General features: G+C 44.1%; 1 protein-coding gene across 14 annotated transcripts in view; it reads left to right on the top strand.

Moving 5' to 3' along the window:
* Positions 1 to 20,365, top strand: part of DNAH14 (dynein axonemal heavy chain 14) — a 477,343-nt gene that overhangs the window by 317,388 nt on the left and 139,590 nt on the right. For 13 of the 14 annotated variants that reach the window (XM_053307834.1, XM_053307849.1, XM_053307840.1 and 10 more), the window contains 5 exons: positions 3,866 to 3,995; positions 4,826 to 4,908; positions 6,306 to 6,493; positions 8,036 to 8,164; positions 19,424 to 19,564. In XM_053307834.1, the coding sequence (XP_053163809.1) occupies positions 3,866 to 3,995; positions 4,826 to 4,908; positions 6,306 to 6,493; positions 8,036 to 8,164; positions 19,424 to 19,564 (671 nt within the window). The remainder of the gene's footprint in view (positions 1 to 3,865; positions 3,996 to 4,825; positions 4,909 to 6,305; positions 6,494 to 8,035; positions 8,165 to 19,423; positions 19,565 to 20,365) is intronic. The other variant, XM_053307895.1, reaches the window with a different exon arrangement.

The raw sequence follows: 20,365 nt of genomic DNA, 5'->3' as shown, positions 1-20,365 counted from the left end.
TGCCCTTGGTAGCTTGAGTATTCCATATCTTTGTGAATGCCTTCTCCCACCACCCAGTGGTGGCTTGATGCATTTCACCACCTGAGGTGAGGCACAAAGTGCCACCCTGCTTCCCTACTGGTCTCATCCCTGTCCCTTTTCTCTCTTTGCCTCCCCTCCCCCTCCCAGAGCACACCCTGTTCACCTTGCCCACTGGTGCCCCCTCTCTTTCCCCTTGTCGGCATCCCCTTCCTAAGGCACACTCTGCTTGCCCTCTACATCTGACTTCACCAACATGTCCCTCTGTTATTGCTGCTGCTCCAGTAGCAGGAACAGGCCAGCCTGCCTGCCCACTGATCCATCACTCATTCCCCCCCCCCACCAGCACTGCACTTGTCCACAGCTTCTCTGCTGTTTCCTGTTCCACAAGGGAAACTCCAAGGAAAGGATTCTTCTGTGGGATGCTTGCATGGGGGAGATGAAGACAGTAGACCAGTGTAGTACTGGGAAGACAGCAAGCGATGGGCAAGCAAGCAACCCTGTCACTGCTGCCACAGCAATGGCAGTGACCTAGAAACAGGTGGGTGAAGCTGGATGTGATGGGCAGGCAGAGCATAGTCTGGGATGGAAGAGGGAAGAAGGGTGGCACCAGAGGGTGAGGTGAGCAGAGGGGAGGGAAAGAGAGAAGAGGATCAGTGGACTCCACTCTGTGGGGCGAGGCTGGTGAGGCAGGGGATGGGGCTGCTCAGCAAAAGAGGTGGAAATAGGGGTGACAATGGAGAAGGTGAGGGGTGGCAGCAGGGACCTGCAGTAGTCTCTTTTGATGGTGCCAGAAACAGGAGGTGGAATGGGGCCCACACTTCTGAAGAATGCAGCTAGAATAGAAGCTGACTCTAAGGAGCTGGTGCAGTTAAGGTTAGGCAGATACAACCAGGTTCTAGGGATGTGCATTTCGTTTCGGATACAAAACGTTTTGTGCACAAAACAGGCCATTTCGGCTGTTTTGTAGCCAAAACAAAACACCCAATGCTCAAAACAGAAAATTTTGTAGCCAAAACAAAACGTCCCTGTTTTGGATACAAAACGTTTTATTGTTTCGGCTGTTTTGGAACTCGATTTTGCAATCGCAAAAAGTCTTTCTCCTTCAGTCTCCATATTGAGTTTTGACAACTGTTTGAATTTCCAGCCCTTCCAGCCCGCAGATTGGCCAGCGAAAGCATGAGCTGATCTGCTGGCAATTGCCTCCTTGATCCTTTTAAGTAAATTTAAGGGTCAGTTTTACCCTCATTGGCTAGTGAGGCAGTGTGCATTTACCCTCATTGGCCAGTGGGGCAGTGTACATTTCATTGTTGTTGTTTCACACTGTTGTGTGTAGATCAATTGCATTTCAGGAGGGGGTGGGTGGGATGTGGATGTGCATGACCTTTGGAAATCTGCCTGATTTTTTCCAAAGCTCTGCTGTTGTTGATGTGTGATGTTGATGTTATTTGGGGTGGATTCGAGGCAGAAAGGGGGCTTTGGGGGCAGAAGAGTGGTTCAGGTGGTAGTGCCCCAATGGGTGCCTGCTGCCACCCAGATTCCAAAGGAATTGGGAAAAGGGCTGATTTTTAAAGAATTTCTGAAGTTGACATGTCTTTGGGGCAGATTTGGGGCAGAAAGGGGGCCTGAGGGGCAAAACAGTGGGTTGGGTGGCAGTGCCCTAAGTGGTGCCTGCCACAGTCCAGATTCCAAAGGAATAGAGCAAAGGGCTGATTTCTTAGGAATTGTTGAAGTTTACGCTTTTTTAAGGTTCCCCCCCCCAGGGAATAATGGAGGTTTCAGCAGACCCATAACTCCACCTGGGGGGCACTGGGGTGGCCGGGAGCGAGTGGTGGTGTAGTGCACATAGGGTGCCAACCGCCCGCATGGGTTGCTAACCCATGGGGTGCTGGGTTCTTTTGTTTCTGAGGTGTTCTGAGTGTAGATTCTCTGGTAGCATATGAGATTTTCAATGACAAACCATGAATCCACTCTCATATGCTACCAGAGAATCTGAATCTATGCTCAAAACATCTCAGAAACAACAGAACCCAGTACCCCATGGGTTAGCAACCCATGGGGGTAGTTGGCACCCTATGTGCTCTATACCGCCACTTGCTCTGGGCCACCCTGGTGCCACCCAAATGCAGTTATGGGGCAGGAATTATGGAGGTCCATCATCCCCTATGGGGAAGAACTTTACAGACACACAAACTCCATTGCATCTTTAAAAATCAGCCCACTGCCCAATTCCTTTGAAATAATTCTGGCAGCTTCCTTCCCCCCACTGGGCACTACCACCCACCCTACTCTACTCTGGGCCACCCCTCTCCCCCCAACATGAACCTATTCGTTTGCTGAAACCTTCATTATTCCCTATGGGAAAAATCCTATACTTTAAAAATTCACCAGAAATCAGCCCTTTGCCCAATTCCTCTGAAATTTGGGTGGTAGTTTCCACCCATTGGGCACTACCACCCCCACCCACTAGTTTTCCCCCTGGGCCATTTTTTAAAATCCAAAACGTTTTGGATTCAGATTTTGCAATTTTGAACAAAGAACAAAATTGGGGTGTTTTGGATTGGCTGATTTCAACCAAAGAACAAAATTGGGGTGTTTCGGATTCCGGCCAAAAACAAAACAGAAAAACAAACAAAACGCACAACCCTACCAGGTTCTTATACTGGCTGTCTGCTCCACCCTTTCCTGTATTTTGCTGGTACTTGATCCAGGGTATGTGTTTGTCCTTGCTTCCTCCTCACAAATAGGACTAAGGGAAGGGAAGCCTCAGGTGGCCAAATGGGTGTTTGTCACTGGTTCCATGCTTCAGCCCTCACCTATTGTTGCCACTGTTCTGGGGTTCTAGTGGCCAGAAGATATCCCAATATCTTGGCTTCTCAGATGGAATGACCTCAGGAGAAATGAACTCTGCTTGATCCTGGGGGTTACCCATTTACAGTAGGCTAGATGGCACAGCAGGATCTGGCTCCTCCTCTACCCCAGCGGGGTTCTCTTTGGGACTGGGGTGTAGGCATGACTGGTTCCTGCTAGATCCAAAGGTCACCCTGTGAGATTTATGGTTAAGTGAGGGTTTGAACCTGATTCTCTCTGTTCCTAGTCAGACACTAATTATTTCACCACACTAGCTTATTTTTCCACATAAGATTGGAAGAAGTGTGTAGTAAGACTTTCTCAGTTGTGGACTTTCTCAGTTTTGCACACCTACAAAATTATCTTCTGAAGGGATTTAGGTTGGGATCCCCTCTACATACATCCCACTGACAGTTTCAGAATTTTTGTTACTTTAGGCATTTGCTAGATGTGAAGTATTGATACTGGTTGGAATCCTCTATTGTTTTAGTGTTGTGTGTACTGTTTTTAATAGTTAAAAATGGAGTTTAGTTCTTATTTTCATGTTCTTTATGTTTTTGTTCATGTTGCCTTGAGCACCTCCATTGCAAATGAGGAGCTGTTTGTTTGTTTGTTTGTTTGTCGCATTTATATACCACCCTGTATAAAATCTCAGGTTGCTTTACAATCCAATCAAACAACAACCAAAACCAAATCATATAAACAGATTTAAATTACCATAAATAAAACTTTAAAACATCATAAACTAAAAGCCTGATAAAAACAAGTGTGTTTTAAAGTCGTTTAAAAACAACCAGAGATGGGAAGATTCTGATTTCATTTGGACATGTATTCCAGAGCCTTGGGGCAACCCTAGAGAAGGCCCGGTTTTGGGTCACCACTAAGCAAGCTGGTGGCAACTGCAACTGGATCTCCCCTGATTAACTTAATAGGTGGTGGGGTTCATGAAGAAGATGGCCCTCTCTTAAATGTTACATAATTTATCTGATTCTTTTAGGGGATTCTGGTAGTGGGAGGACTGCTATGATTCAGAACATGCTTGGAAGACTTCAGAAACAAGGATTTAATATAAAAATGGGAACCATTTTAGGAGATGTTTTTTATTACAATGAAACTAAAAAAGCAAGGTAACTAATCTAAAATTGAAATGATCAACTATTTCTACGCTATCAATGTTTAATATAATTAGAAGTGATACATTCAAATTACTCTTAGATGTACTCCACTAGTATCTACTTTAGTCTTTGGCTTCTTATTGGTATACTTCCACTTCTTAATTCCATCCAGTTTAGGGTGGGTGGGTTGGTTGCTTGTTTGTTTGTTCATCATATTTTTGGATAAATTTATCTTCAAGGATTTTTAAATCACTAAAAGGGGAAACTGGTCAAGCTTGCAAGCCTACATTATTCAAGTTGTGTGCACCTTTGTTTTTACAAATTTAAAATGTACATTAATGTAGTTAGAAATTTGTTCAAATTTGCCAACGTGTCTGCATAAAAAACCTCTCTGTCATGCCCTTCATATTACATTTTCCCCAGTGGAAGCTGTCAGTATTGGTGAACTATCAATAATGTAACAACAAGCTTATTTGTCAAGTCAAAAAATTAATCAGCCAAATACTTTGTTTAGTAATTCTGTAATAATACTGGCCGTCATGACAGGTAGCCCTCCATTGATGATAAGTCCTGGCCATAGTTGACTTTCAGTTTGTGCAGTCCCCTCACTTCTGGGCAGCTGCACAGCACTTCTGCTATGGTTTGCAATGGTAGGAGGGTTGCATGGCTACCTGGAAGTAGTTTCATTCAGCAGCAACTGTTGTGCTATAGTTTTGGGGGTGTCTTTCAAGTTGCGCAGCAGCCCTGATGGCTCCCTAAAGTCAACAGAGGGTTACCCATCATATTGTCCACTAGTTCTTTTTTACGCCTTTTCATTTGTGTGTATGTGTTCTTCTACCCAGCTCAATGAAGAATTTCATGTATGCCAGATCTGAAACATTTCGTAGCTCTCGGAAAACAACACAGACGTCAGCAAAAGACTTGTGTATGATATTAATTTTATATAAACTTAAGTGCAGGTTTCAAGATTAGATTTTCTATGGCATAATGTTGCTCCTTCAGTTATGTTTGGAGCAAATAGTGGGCATAATTCAAAGAATCCATTGAAATTAATCTATGGAGATTCAGAGAAAATGGAGACTGTAATTATGATATTCCTGTAGTATAGTGTTTGGTTGCTGTGTTGTTCCAAAGACACAGACAAATTAACTGAAAGTCAAGGAGTCTTCAACCAACAGAAGACCTCAAAAGTGGTGCCACATCCTGCTTGATTACCTTGCAAAATGAAACAGAAATGAAGGCAAACAGCTTAGCTTTTGCTGAATCAGAGCTGTTCCTTCCATAGGCAGGACAGATACCATAGCTGATGAAGAGTAGGAGAGAGACTAAAGTCCTGCTTACTCAGAAGCCATGTTTAATGTCAACATAAGATGGTACAAAAGCAAACTGCTTTTGTATTTATGCCTGAATTTCAACAGCAGAGCAGCTCACATGTTTGCTCTCTGAAGCAGGATGTATGAAGTAGGAAGGAATCCTACTTCAGTAGGATTCACATCTTCTTGTTCTTTGTATCCAGAGTCCTAAGAATAATAAATCTGCTCTTGCCCAGTATAATGACAATGGAAATGGAAAGAGTTGGCCAGATGTTATTGTTTCATCATAAATATTACTCAAATGGTAATGCTGTGACACTCAAGATTTGTCCAATTCTTCAGCAGCAAAGTTGATTCAGCATAAAAGCTAAAAAAACACAACACAACTCATGTATTTAAATGGAATTCCTCCTGCTGTGAGTCCACACAGTGTGTTACTTGTTATGGCTATTAGTAGTCTACATGACTTAGCTCAGCTCAGGATCATTGTCTTCTCTGCCACCTCTCCAAAGGAAGAGTAGCATTGGGAGTAGCTTACTTATGAGTGAAGATTATTAAAGTGCCAGTTGCATCTTAGGTATGGAAAAGAGCAGCCCAAGCATCCTATCTGTTTCTGCCCCAGTCAACAGTTGATCAGTACTATGATGGGCTTTAGTCATCAGCCTCTCATAGTGTTGAGATAGTGTGGTATAGGGACTCCAGTATTGCACCTTCTGCAGTTGTACTTGATACTTTTGCTTCACACTAATGTTCATGGGTTTAGCAACTTGTCACCCATCCTGTCTTTGCAAAGTCCTTAATAAAAATAAAGTTTAGAAAAAGAAATATTCTGTATATTAAGAACATCAACAAGTCATATTTCTGACTTCATGCTTTTAATTAATGAACAGACTAAAAATGTCACTGTCAATAGTGATAGTGGCATTATATTATATTATATTATATTATATTATATTATATTATATTATATTATATTATATTATATTATATTATATTAATTTTGTATAAGTCTCAACTCTGAGCTCACCAAGGGAGGAGCTGTATCTGGATTACCCATCTTCAGAAAGTACAAGAAGAGCTATAGTTTCCACATTACAGCTTTGTGCACATACCAGTGCTGCCCAAGTCCAGACTTGGATTCTTCAGAAATTAGTGCTGAAAAGTAAAGACGTCCTGGGTGCTCCACAGTCCAAACAAGTAGGTGAAGACCTTTTGATTGTAATTAGAAATAAATTGTATGTAATTAGAAATAAACTATGAATAATTGATTATAGAACATGACAAATGTTGTATGTGAAAAATGATAAATATAGAACATGACAAATATAGAACATGATGAATATAGAACATGAGCCAGAACAAAATGTAATGTATTCCCAGACTCTAACAAGAGTATGCCAGCTTGGACCAAGAGCTTTGTAGGGCTCTTTGGGACTTGCAGGACTTAGAAGGTTTCAGGAGAGAGGGAAGAGATGGACACATTTTCTTCTTTCCCACCTCACTGAAATCTAGCTACTGTATACTTTGATAGAGTTAAAAGGTTCGAGGTGAGCTGCTAGCCCCAAAGCTGAGCACTTTGTTGCTCTGTAGTGGAAGTGGGCAATTGCCTGTCCAGTGTTGGAGAGTAATGAATTAGGGGTGTGCACAAAATGGATTTTGCATTTTGTTTCAAGCTTGGAACGAAATGCAAAATGGCCAAAATGTTTCATCAGAACAACAGCGATCAAGCCAGCTGTTTCAATGAAACAATTCAAAATGTTTTGAGTGTTTCGGCCATAGGGAACAATGGGGAAACTCGAAAAACCACCCCATTATTCCTAATGGCCAGAACAAGCTACACTCACAGAGTACAGTGCATTTGGCAACCCTGCCTTAAAAAACACTGCAGAAATACACAGTAAAAGGGAACCTGTTCCTCCCAAAATAGCACACAAACTTCAAACACAGTCCAAATGGTCAAAAAAGAATAACTGACCCAGAATCCACTGCCAGCCACAGTGCCTGTGCTGCAGTAACATCTGTGGCACAAGTTGTTCTCTCACACACAGTTAAGTCTCCTTACTTCCTAGCATTGCAACAGCTGCCACAGCAGCACCCTTAGCAGCAAGCATGGTCATAAACTCAACTAGAGCAACTTCAGCCACATTTTGACTGAGAACACCTTGCAATGCAGATTGCAGAGCAGACCAAAGTAGTGAGTGAAGCACAAATTAGTCTTAAGGCCAGACATGGAGCGCAGCACAGCAATCACCAAGAAATATTAGAGAGAGAGAGAGAGAGAGCTGCTACTGTCCATTACTTACCATAATGCTATCTCACAAACAAAACAAACCACAACTCAAGGGTTACATAACCATGCAATACAACCTGATCATGTGGTTGTAGAAAGGTTGTGGAGAGAGGTTGCAAACATTGTCAGGAGTGGTGAGTGAGCAAGCAACCACAGAGGTCATAGGAACATAGGAAAATAGGTCCAAGTAACATATTAAGTAAGCATTTGATAGAGCTGATCACCTGTTTGGGAACATGGGATGTGTGTGTGTGTGTGTGTGTGTGTGTGTGTGTGTGTGTGTGTGTGTGAATGTAAGCTGTTTCTTGCATCATGGCAGTCAAACAGATATGTACATACAGCCCACTGAATAATGGCCATTGTATTTAGATAATGAAAATATCTGCACTTTTTGTTAATTCCTTGTGACAATTTATTTCATGTGTGGTTTCTAATGTTATTTTCCTAAGGTATTATTGTTTATTGATGATCTGAATGTGCCAATACCAGAGGAGTATGGAGCCCAACCACCACTTGAGCTAATCCGGCAGTTTCTGGGTTTGGGAGGATTTTATGACACTCGACACATTGTGTGGAAGGTACAGCAAAATATTATTTCATTATTTCTTCATTGCTTTTTGAAATATTTTGTGTGGAATATCTACAATAAAATATTTAATGCTACTATGTTATATGAATGCTGTATTATGGTTAAGAACATAAGGACAGCCCTGCTGGATCAGGCCTATCCAGTTTCACATGGTGAACCACCAGATGCCTCTGAGAAGCCCACAGGCAAGAGCTGAGGGCATGCCCTCTCTCTTGCTGTTGCTTCCCTGAAACTGGTATTTAGAGGCATCTTGCCTCTGAGGTGGGAGATGGCCTAAAGCCACAAATTCCCAGCCTTCAGTTTTATGGGATGACCCATAGCTCTAGTGCTGTGAGAGGGAGAAAGATTTATCTCTGCCACTCTCTCTACTACATGCATAATTTTATACACCTCTATTATGTCTCCCCATAGTCACCTCTTTTCCAAAGAGTCACCTCTTTTCCTAAAAAGCCTCAGATGCTGTAGCTAGGGATGTGCATGGAACCATACCAGGTGGCTCAATGTCAGCAGCGGGGTTGCACTTTAAGGATGGGGGAGGAGGCACTTATTCCTCCCTCCGCTTTCCCCCCGCCAGTGCCCAGTTTTCCTCAAGTCCTATGGGGTGGCAGCATACTTCCCTGCCATCCCATTCGCTCTTCAGCTGGAAGTCGCCAGAAGTAGCTGGTGTGTGTGTGTGCCCAGTGGGTGCGAGCATGTGCACATCGCAAGCGTCCATGCGCCTGCCTGCCGGACGCACACGCACCAGCTACTTCCAGCCACTTCTGGCTGAAGAGCAAACGGAGCGGCAGAGAAGTATGCTGCCGCCCTGTAGGACTTGAGGAAAACCAGGTGCTGGCGGGGGGGAAGCAGAGGGAGGGGTAAGTGCACCCTCCCCTGCCCTTAAAGTGCAACTCCTCACCACCTTCTAACTTCAAAATGCTCAGTTCTTAAACCTGTTCAGAGGCCCGTAAACAGGTTCGTGCACATCCCTAGCTATAGCCTTGCCTCATAAGGAAGATGTGCCAGGCCCCTAATCATTTTGGTTGCCCTCTTCTGCACATTTTCCAGTTCTACAATGTCTTTGTTAAGATCCAGTGACAAGAACTGCATGGACATTATAATATTAGTATTTTTATTTTCAGTCCCCTTCCTAATGATCCCTAGCATGGAATTTGCCTTTTTCACACCTCCCTCACACTGAGTCAACACTTTCAGCAAGCTATCCACCACAACCCCAAGATCTCTCTCCTGGTCAGTTACCGACAGCTCAGACCCCATCAGTATTTATGTGAGGTTGGGGGGGGGGGGTTGCCTCACTATGCATCACTTTATGCTTGCTTACATTGAACTGCATTTGCCATTTTGTCACCCATTCCCCCAGTATGGAGAGGTCCTTTTGGAGCTCCTCACAATCTGTTTTGGATTTCACTACCCTGAATAGTTTAGTGCCTTCTGCTAATTTGGCCACTTTGCTGCTTACCCCAACTTCGAGATTATTTCTGAACAAGTTAAAGAGCACTAGTCCCAGTACAGATAGCTGAGGGACCTCACTTCTTACTGTCATACACTCTTATACTAGTTGCATTGGATCCATATTCAAAATAAGTTTATTACATTAGCAGAGTTTCTATCATATATAAATTATTTTAAAGTAAACATTTAAAAATAAATTGATTTGAAAATATTAGAGTTTAAACCTTTATTTTCTTCTTCATTAATATATGTATATCCTGGGGAGCAGGTATTCCTTTAAATTTAATCTCTCCTCTTCCTGCCTTTAAAAGATCATGTTCAGAAACCATCTCCTGGCTTTATCTGTGACAAGCTCTGTTGAGGGTAACTTTGCAAGTGGCTATAATCCTTGCTTTTACAGTATCACTTAAGATGTTTTGCTATATTTACGTCTTTGTTTCACAGCAAATCTCTTAAGGTATTGTGACTTCAGGTTTGTTTGTTGTGTCACACTTTGAGGTTGTGTCAGATATCCATCAGCAAAGAGGTCATTCTTCTTGCTAGGTGAAACTAGTTTGATCTGGATCGTGATCTGTTGCATTCATAAGGAAAGGGCTCTGTGCCTGTGCAGGAACCTCGTGGACAGATTGACTAGCTCATCGAGACACCTCCAACCGCCTTGCATGTGGTCCGTGCTTCTGTTGACTTGGGCATTTGGGGTGTGTCCTTCTCAGTTTCTTTTAGACCACCTATGCATATATACCTCATATTGTTAGCTCCTAGGTGATTTATTAAAGTTGATATCTTGGAAAATGAAATTGAACTGATTGAGGATAACGGCATTGTTAAGTTGTTTGGACAAAAGAATAAAGAAATGTGTGCTTAGTTCTCGGACTTGTCCAGTAGATAGGCGGCTTGGATTTAAGGAACAATGAAAGAAGGACTGCTTAACGAGCACTCTTTGGATTAACAGACTAAGTTGCAGATGATTTTTAGAAAACGACCTACGGACTGTTCAGTGACTATTCTATAGTCTAATGGACCAAAAATTACAATGGCATACAAACCTACAAAACAACCTTTAAGCATTGTACGGAGTGTCGTGCAAAGTTACCGACAACAGATACGCATGATGCCTGCTTACTTTGCTTGGGCAAGCAGCATAATACTTTATCATGTAGAATATGCTGCTCTTTTTCAAAACAAATGCTCAAGAACCATGTATTACGGCTGTGCACCGCTTTGTATGATGATGCACTTTGAGACTTTCGACATCGAGGTCAGTGTCGGGTGTGGCATCGTGCATAGCCACTTCTCCTTCAGTGGACTCTGCAATGCCGCAGTCTAAAGCCACCAAGGACCTCCAATTCAAGCCCCCAGAAGTGGTAGAAGAGAAACACCACCACTGACGCAAGAAACACAGATACCTTTCATCGACTGATGAGGAAGAAGAGGACTCCCCTCCAAGGAAGAGGACCAAGAAAACATGATCCAAGAGTTGTACACTTTCTCCTTCTAGTGTACACTCTGAGTTCAAGGAAGCTGAAGAGTTTGAAACCATGGAATGGGTTCCGATATTGGCTTCGACAGCAACGGAGCCAAGAAAAGCAATACTAAGCAAGATTCTCTCGGCATCAATGACTGTGGAACCAACCACGACATTGAGCATGTCGGTATCAAGCACATCGGTATCGAGCATGTCGATACCGACCACGGCATCGAGCACATCGGTGTCTATCTCGATATCGAGAGCAACTCAAGAACGCCGGAAGGCTTTGGAATTTTCTGGCATCAACACCACAGAGGTCTTATCAGCTGGAGGATTACATGGACTTTGGAGAGGCCGCAACAGGCGAGGAAGAGATAGACCCTAAGACAACCACCTCTCTATTCGCAATCTTGGAGTCGACTGATAGCACTCCGTCGGGCTCGACATTTCAGAGCTTCTCCAGACTGGATGTTGATTGGGATGCTGAGGAAGTGGCACTTCTGATACCAAAGACTCCTTCAATGTCTCCAGTACAACCTCAGGCCTAGACATTGAACCTAATACAGTTAATACCTACTACCACCAATCCAATAAGGATTATGTCTCCACTAACACAAACTGATCGAACGGGTATATCTCGACCTTTATCTTTGTTTGCAAGACCAAGCACAGCCTATACACCTGGGAAATCACCTATACAATATGTGACCACTCAAGGTTTGTCTTCTACCATCATTTCTGCTCAAATAATGCACAGCTGCGGTTTCAAACATACTCCATCTATGGTGTACCCTGCAGATTATTTTGAGTATAAGATCTGGAAGATCCAGCAGGAGGCACTACAGTCTGCACAGAGGGCGCCATTACAACCGCTGTAACCACTGCCAAAGGAACTGGAAAGAGAAATTACTGTGGCGTCAACAACGAGCCAAACTCAGGCTCCTTCAGAGCAACCAGAGTAGCCAATCAGGCCTAAACAACCAGAGCTACTGTGAAACCTAAAAAGGTGACAAAAAAGAAGATTCTACCAGACTTACCTCACTTACCTGATGATCCAGAAGAGGAGGGTGATGTCGACCAATATACCACCTACTCTTCTGAAATGGAGGATGACGGTACATTTGAACTGGATCCTCCAGTGGAAGTCCCACCAAGAACCTCTGTGTCACCATCAGAGGAATTGAAGGCCTATCAGGCACAAATAAGAGAAATGGCTGAGGCCTTGGGACTAGAGTTGAAACAGCCAGAATTGGATCTAAAGGATCCAGTCTACAGAATAATGGCTAGAGCAAGGGTGGTGCATCCAGTAGCGCTCCCCATGCTGCCTGCAATTACAAAGTCGGCTCAATCAGCATGGGAAGTCCTACAAATATCTACACCAATGTCCAGAAAGTTAAAGTGGTTGTACCGGATACAAGAAGAGGACAACACCTATTTAATGCACCATCCTATAATTTTACGTTTTCTGCCCAAAGAGTAATGGGCAGCAATGCTGGACTTGAAAGATGCATATTTCCATGTGGGAATACGCGAGGGACATCACAAGTATCTATGCTTCACCGTCGGCGATACAGCATACCAATATGTAGTTTTGCCCTTTGGGTTGGCCACAGCACCACGTGTGTTTACAAAGGTAATGACAGTGGTGGTGGCATACTTAAGAACGGAGGGAGTCGTGGTCTTTCCCTTCTTGGATGACTGGTTCACGGTCAGCAACGACAAAGAAAGGTTACTTTTGCAGATCCGATTTGTTCTGAATCTCCTAGAACACTTGGGCATCAGCATGAATTGGAAAAAGTCAAACCTGACACCGCAAAGGCATATCAGCTATATAGGGGTGGAACTGGATATGCAAGAAGAGAGGGCTTATTTGCGACAGATATCTGCAGATCGTGGACCTGGTCTGCCTGTTCACCAGAGTGCCTCGACAGCTGGCAGAGGTGATTCAGCGACTGATGGGATTGATGGCATCCTGCAGCCTCACAGTATGCTATACCCGTCTGTGAATGAGAACTTTACAGATGTGGTATTTAAGGAACTTTCGTCCGAATCGGGAGAGCCAGCAAAAGATACTCACTCTGCTGGGAAGGGTCCTGAATGCACTCAAATGGTGGACGGAAAAGGCACATTTACGAGTGGGCATGCCATTCAAGCCCTCGCTCTGGGGATGGGGTGTGCATTGCGCATATCATCAAGTGCAAGGCCAATGGACAAGACTACAATGAAAGAGGCATATAAACTACCTTGAACTGCTGGCAGTATTCATGGCATTGAAGGCCTTCAGGCCACTTCTGCAGGGCCGTGTTGTACAGGTCCTCTTGGAAAACATGACAGTGGCTGCTTATCTGAACAAGCAGGGAGCAACAGTTTCCCACTCCTTTTGTCTGCTGAGAACATAAGAACAGCCCTGCTGGATCAGGCCCAAGGCCCATCTAGTCCAGCATCCTGTTTCACACAGTAGCCCACCAGATGCCGCTGAAAGCCACAGGCAGGAGTTGAGGGCATGTCCTCTCTCCTGCTGTTACTCCCCTGCAACTGGTACTCAAAGGCATTCTGCCTTTGAGGCTGGAGGTGGCCCACAGCCCTCCGACTAGTAGCCATTGATAGACCTCTCCTCCATGAAGTTATCCAAACCCTTCTTAAAGCCATCCAGGTTGTTGGCTGTCACCACATCCTGTGGCAGAGAGTTCCACAAGTGGATCACGCGTTGTGTGAAAAAGTACTTCTGTTTGTTGATCCTAGACCTCCTGGCAATCAATTTCATGGGATGAGCCCTGGTCCTAGTGTTATGTGAGAGGGAGAAGAATTTCTCTCTCTCCACTTTCTCCACACCATGCATGATTTTATTAGACCTCTATCATGTCTCCCCGCAGTCGTCTTTTTTCTAAACAAAAAAGCCCCCGGTGTTATAGTCTTGCCTCTAGGCCCCTGATCATCTTGGGTGCCCTCTATGTGCCTTAGGCCCCTGATCATCTTGGTTGCCCTCTTCTGCACCTTTTCCAGTTTTACAATATCCTTTTTAAGATGTGGTGACCAGAATTGTATGCAGTACTCCAAGTGTGGTCGCACTATAGTTTTGTATAAGGGCATTATAATATTAGCCATTTTATTTTCAATCCCTAATGATCCTTAGCATGGAATTTGCCTTTTTCACAGCTGCCGCACATTGAGTCAACACTTTCAATGAGCTGTCCACCATGACTCCAAGATCCCTCTCCTGGTCAGACACTGACAGCTCAGTTCCGTTCAGCGTATACTTGAAGTTGGGGTTTTTTGTCTCAAAGCGCATCACCTCACACTTGCCAACATTGAAACGCATTTGCCATTTTGTCGCCCACTGCCCCAGTTTGGAGAGATCCTTTTGGAGCTGCTCACAATCCGTTTTCAATTTCACTACCCAGAAGAGTTTGGTATCATCTGCAAATTTGACCACCTCGCTGCTTATCCCTATTAAAATTGGTGTATTGCTCAGAGCATAACACCATTGGCAATACACATCAAGGGGGAAGACAATGTGCAAGCAGATGAGCTCAGCCGGTCTTTGCTCAAGAACCAACACTACGAGTGGGAACTGAACGAGTCTTATCTAAATGAAGTTTTCCGCAAATGGGGCTGCCCAGTGATAGACTTGTTTGCAACTGCTGCAAACAAAAAATGTCTGAAATACTGCTCACATGTAGGACATGGCAAGAACTCGTTGGGCAACGCGTTCTAGAATCGGTGGATCAAGGGGCAATTTTACCTATCCCCACCACAGCCACTAATAACTCAGGCAGTTTCACAGATGATCAGGGATGCCACGAGGGGGATATTTGTAATACCCTGGTGGCCCAGGCAGCCGTGGTTTGCCCCCTTGCTGAGGCTGTCGGCCAAAAGGTACCACAGGTTCCCAAATCGCCCAGATCTACTCAGCCAGAACAAGGGGATGGTTCAGCACCCACAAGTAGAAGCACTAAAGCTAACAGCGTGGTGAATCGATTATTAGATAAGATTCTCTTGAATAACAGAAGGCGCTCAACGAGGAGCAATTATAGCAGCAAGTGGAAGAGATTCAAGCTGTTTGCAAAAAAGAAGGGTTTTCCCCCGAGAAGGGCCACGGTTAGACAAGTCCTTCTTTATCTGATAATGCTTAAAATGGCTGGATTGGCAAATGCATCTCTTAAGGTCCACTTGGCAGCTTTGTCATCGGAGCATAAGGGATGGGATGGTGCAACGGTCTTTTCCCATCTGGATTGTAAGAAGTTTCTTAAGGGCATTAACAATTTATACCCACCATAAGGAAGTCAGGACAGCAGTGGAATTTATCGTTGGTGCTAGAAGTCCTGACAGATAAGCCATTTGAGCCATTGGCTGGGGCTTCATTGCATGCCTTAACGCTAAAAACAATATTTCTAGCAGCTGTCACAACAGCTCGAAGGGTGAGTGAGCTAGCTGCGCTACGAGCGGATCACTCTTACACGCAATTTTATCTTAACAAAGTTCTAATGAGGCTAGACCCATACTTTAAGCCAAAGATACTGATAGAATTCCACATAAATGAGGATATAGTGCTCCCAACATTCTTCCAGAATCCAGACACACCTCTAGAGAAGGCTATGCATTCATTGGATGTGTGGTGTACACTGCTCTACTATTCTACAAAGACCATGCAAAAGACAAGAAAGCTCTTTGTGCTATATAAGGGGAGGTCCAAAGGGCAGCCAGCCTTGTAGCAAAGACTATCCCAGTGGATTGTGCAGGTGATTAAGTTAGCTTACTCAACTCAAGGAAAGGAACCACCAGTTGCCATTACAGCTCGTTCCACAAGGGTATATGCCTCGTCAGCCGCAAATTTGGCAGGAATATCGATGGATGAGATCTGCAGGGCAGCGACATGGTTGTCGTGTCAACTGTTCATAAAGCATTATGCCATTGATCTGTGGTTGGCAGCAGAAGCCTCCTCTGGAAGGAATGTCCTGAAGCAGGTCCTGCCCTAGGCTCATGGAAACTGGGCCCACCACCAATACAGCAGCTGGCTAGTCACCCATTCCTTATGAATGCAATGGATCACGATCCAGATAAACAGGTTGCTCACCTGTAACATATGATCTGGAGGTAATCTGTTGTATTCATAAAACCTGCTCAGACCTCCCCACAAAAAGAAAAAAAGAGATTATGTAGATTGTCATGATCTGGCGGTCTGTGAGAAACTGAGAAGGACACACCTCAGCTGCCCAAGTTAATGGATGCATGGACCACGTGCAAGACAGTTGGAGGCGTCTCAAGAAGCTAGTCAATCTGTCCACGAGTTCCCTGCACAGGCGCAGAACCCATTCCTTATTAATATAATGGATCACCTCAAGATCATATGTTACAGGTGAGCAATCTGTTTTTCCTCACCCAAGGAACTCCTTGCCCAATAGTGAAAGTCAAAACATGCACATTCAAAAAATATTGTAGCCAATATGACTGTGGGCATAGTGGGTGGTTTAAAAGAGTAAAGGGTAACCTAGGGTAGATATTTTTTTCTGATTACTTCTTTATAACACCCTGTCAGTGCCTCTGGGTTCCCTCACTCACGGGACCACTCGGATAAGGCTTCTTACCCCGCTGAAGACCTCAGAACTTGCTGAGGAGGGGATTGCACCTCCTATAATTCTCCTCCAGCCAGGAGGTCCCCTGACTGAGACTTTTTCCAGAGGATCTCAACCTTCCCAGCTCTGTGGAAAAAGCTGCCTTTATCACAGGACTGTCCTCCCTAAATAGCCCTGAATAGGCTGGGCACGGCAGCTCCGCCCCCAGAAGTCCCACCCCTGCGGGTACTTCCTGTTCTCTCACTTCCGGCTCTGTTAGCCTGGCCCTGCTGCCCAGTCCACTGATGCCTGGGCCTGCTGTGGTGTCATTCAAAGGCCTGCCACTGGCCCACAGTGTGGTTACCTGTGCATGACCATTGGGGCCCACTTGGATCAGCCCGCACCCACTCCCGTGCTCATCAAGCACTGACAGTGCTGATCGTGGCCCTTCGAGCAGGCCTGTGGGAGAAGGAAGCTTCACCAGTGCTAGGCTGAGGATGGGTGAGTCCTCTGCACCGGTCTCAGAGATGCCCCAACACACCCTTTAAAGCACCCAACCTTTCTCTGTCTGTTCTTATTTATTTATTTATTTATTTATTTATTTATTTATTTATTAAACTTCTATATCGCCCATACTTTAGCCTCCGGGCGGTTAACATAAAAACAATTAAAACACATAAAAAAGTTAAAACGTAAAAAAATCATAAAGTAAATCATAAATCATTAAAAAGTAAAAAAATCATAATGATTTCAGAAGAAACAAACTTTTATTCACTTCTTATTGCAGGCAAACAAACTTGCTTCTTTGTTGCTGGTTGGGTAGAAACACAACTAGAATTGAAAAGCAGAGCAAAGGAAAGTCTAAAGGATGAAGTTGAACTCTAGCCCATTATACAGAGTTCTAATAATACCCTCTTCAAGGGACACACAGAGTGCCTTTTTCAGGATCACTTCAGTAATCACAGGGTGATTGTGATAATGAAAAATCTACCCTGCGTCAGGGGAAAATTTGAGTGAGCAGCCTGTTAGAGTCTCCTACTGCACTGTTGGAGGGCTCACCAGCTTCACTTGCTATATATTTTTAACGACAATTGTTCCTGTTCTTAAAACAAGCTGTTATTCTTTAAATGGAGTCTGTCATTATTTCTGTTCACATGTTATGTTCAGCACTCATACAGTCTGTGTACAGTGCACACAGATACAAATATGTATGCAAGTGCAGTTGTTCACATGTTATGTTGAATTCAGGTACAGCAGTACACTTCCTATCTGTGTCCTGCATTTTAGGGACTTGTAAGCACGTTCATTTTTAAAAAATGAACTCAGGTACACTTCATCCCAAAACATGTACAATACATGAATACAGACATTTGAACACAAGTACAACATAATGAGGAGATTCTCACGATCAGCCAAAAACAGGCTAAGGAAGCCTAGCCCATTTTGGGGTGAGCGTGAGAACCACCACGCTAGCAGGCGAGCCTGGTTTCCTCAAAGTGGGTAACCCACTTATCTAGCCCTCCCCTTAGATGAGGTTAAAGGAGCGAGCACTCCACTAACCCTGTATGAGGAGGAGAACCCCGTCGGAAGGCTGAAACAACCCTCCCAGCCCTGGGGGTCTCTCCAGGATGCCCCATGTGCTTGTGCAGGGGCATCCTGGAACTTCCAGGGGCCGCATGGTCCCCAATCCCCGCAGCCCCCACCGGTTCCGTGACAGAGCCAGCAGTTGTGTGGGTGGCCGATCTGGCCGCCCAGGCCTGCCGGTGTGCTCGTCTGCGGGGAGAGCAGGCTAAGCCCGCAAACCCCGCGAACCCCATTCAGGCAAGTCTCACTGATCGTGAGACTCGCCTCAATGTCTGAACAGGGTCAAAGTTAAAAAAAACAATTAAAAAAAACACCTTGTGCACCCTTTTTGATCTAAATATCAGAGTGCTGGGGGTCATCATCACTGGGCAGCTGCCAAGAGTCCATAGCTTTCAGAAATGCCCACCTTCAGTGCCTGAGATCACCTCTGTGTCCATTGCCTTTGTTTGGTAATGACAGACTGTTTCTTGGTTGAGAGAGTTGCTCCATTGTCAGTAATTCTCTCCCATCCCATGTATAAATAGGATGTCCAGACATAGGGGCTTCACCATGTGATGATGGGGGAAATGCCCATTTTCAGATGGGCGGGCACCTGGAAGAAGCAGCGACCAATTGATTCTTTCAACCAAGAGAGTTGCACGGTCATTGCCTCCTTTCTCATTCCATTTACCAAGGTAAAACCCAGGAGGGGGCAATGCCAGGGTAGAAAGGAACCATTGGGGGGGGCAGTTTGCTGAGCCCCTTGCAGCTTGGATCTGGTTTATGCAAATGAGGATGCCATTGTCATGTTTAGTTTGACCCTCAGAGTTCCAGAACTTGAATCTGCTTTCCCTGCCAGGAGTTATGAAAAGACCCGCTCATTTACATTTGTATCTATATACCTAGTTGCTCCACAAATTTCCATTCTGCTTTTAAACTGATTTTGACTTATTGCAGATCTTCAAGATTCTGAATGATTTCTTAGAAGCTTTGCATTTCTGCCATTTCTGGAAGTGTTTTATCTGACATATGGATTTACATTTTTGTGTTGAATCTAGAAATTTTAGTTTTCAAATGTGGGAACATAATCAAGTTCTGTAGAAATGTGTCGAATTTGTTACATACCATTAACCTTTGCTCTGGTCTAGTAAAACAATATTTAAAATATTTTTATTCTAGTTTTTACTTTTTATCCCTTTCCTGCCCCTTACAGAGTATCGAGGACATTGCCTTGATTGCAACTTGTGCACCTCTCAGTGAAGGAGCAAATGATGTTAGCGCTCGCCTTCTGGCACATTTTTGCATGTTAGTTTTGCCTGTTACTTCCTTGCAAACTTTGCAACGTATTTTTCAGGTAACAGATACAATAATCCAGGAATAAATTATTGTTAATAAGTACAAGTGACTAGCATTTTCAAAATTATACATAGAAGTTAAGTGTTTCCTCCTTCAGAATATTCTGCATCAGAAGCCATTTATATGCAGCTGTGTTGATCCAATAGATCCACACATTTTACTCATTCATAGAGAAGGTAGAAAAATATTACTTCACTTCATTTACTTAATTTGTAGTTTAAGGGCATGGTTCATAATAGTGCTCCATTTCACTCTTGAAGTCCTCTGGCACAGGCAGCTGAGCCTCGTGTGGGTCTAGAAAGGCTTCTGGGCTACTTTATAAAACCCCATGGCTGTGTGCATGTTTGCACCCAATTCAAGTTAATTTCCCCTCTTAACCCAAAACATTGTCACAAAGTGTGGTAACAATCATGCATCCAAACAAACGTGGTAGAAGAAGGCAGCCCCAATGCTGTAAAGAATGGGCAGTTATGCAAGGAGCTCTACTGCAGTTTTTGTTGGGGCCAGGACCCTGGCAGCATCAGCTCTCAGCTGCAATGTCTCATAGTGACCACTGGGGTGGGGCTTAGGGTCATGGATAAAAATTCTGGACTCCTCTCCTCTTTGTTCTTCCAGTGTTAGTCTCCATTTCGTCTCTCCAGAGATGGCTGTTTGTTTCGGTCTTTCTCTTCAGCCATGAGCTACAGCTGAAATTATGCTGCAGGCTTTTTCACATTTGTTCGTAACCTTTTCTTTAAATAAATCCTTGTAGTTCTTCGATGCTAAAGAACTGTCTCAAGACCTCTTGTTTTGCTGCTTT

Source organism: Hemicordylus capensis, chromosome 1, assembly GCF_027244095.1.
Source record: "Hemicordylus capensis ecotype Gifberg chromosome 1, rHemCap1.1.pri, whole genome shotgun sequence".
Classification (NCBI taxonomy): Eukaryota; Metazoa; Chordata; class Lepidosauria; order Squamata; family Cordylidae; genus Hemicordylus; species Hemicordylus capensis.
Note: the sequence above shows the minus strand (reverse complement) of the source record. Positions and strands in the feature narration are given on the sequence as shown.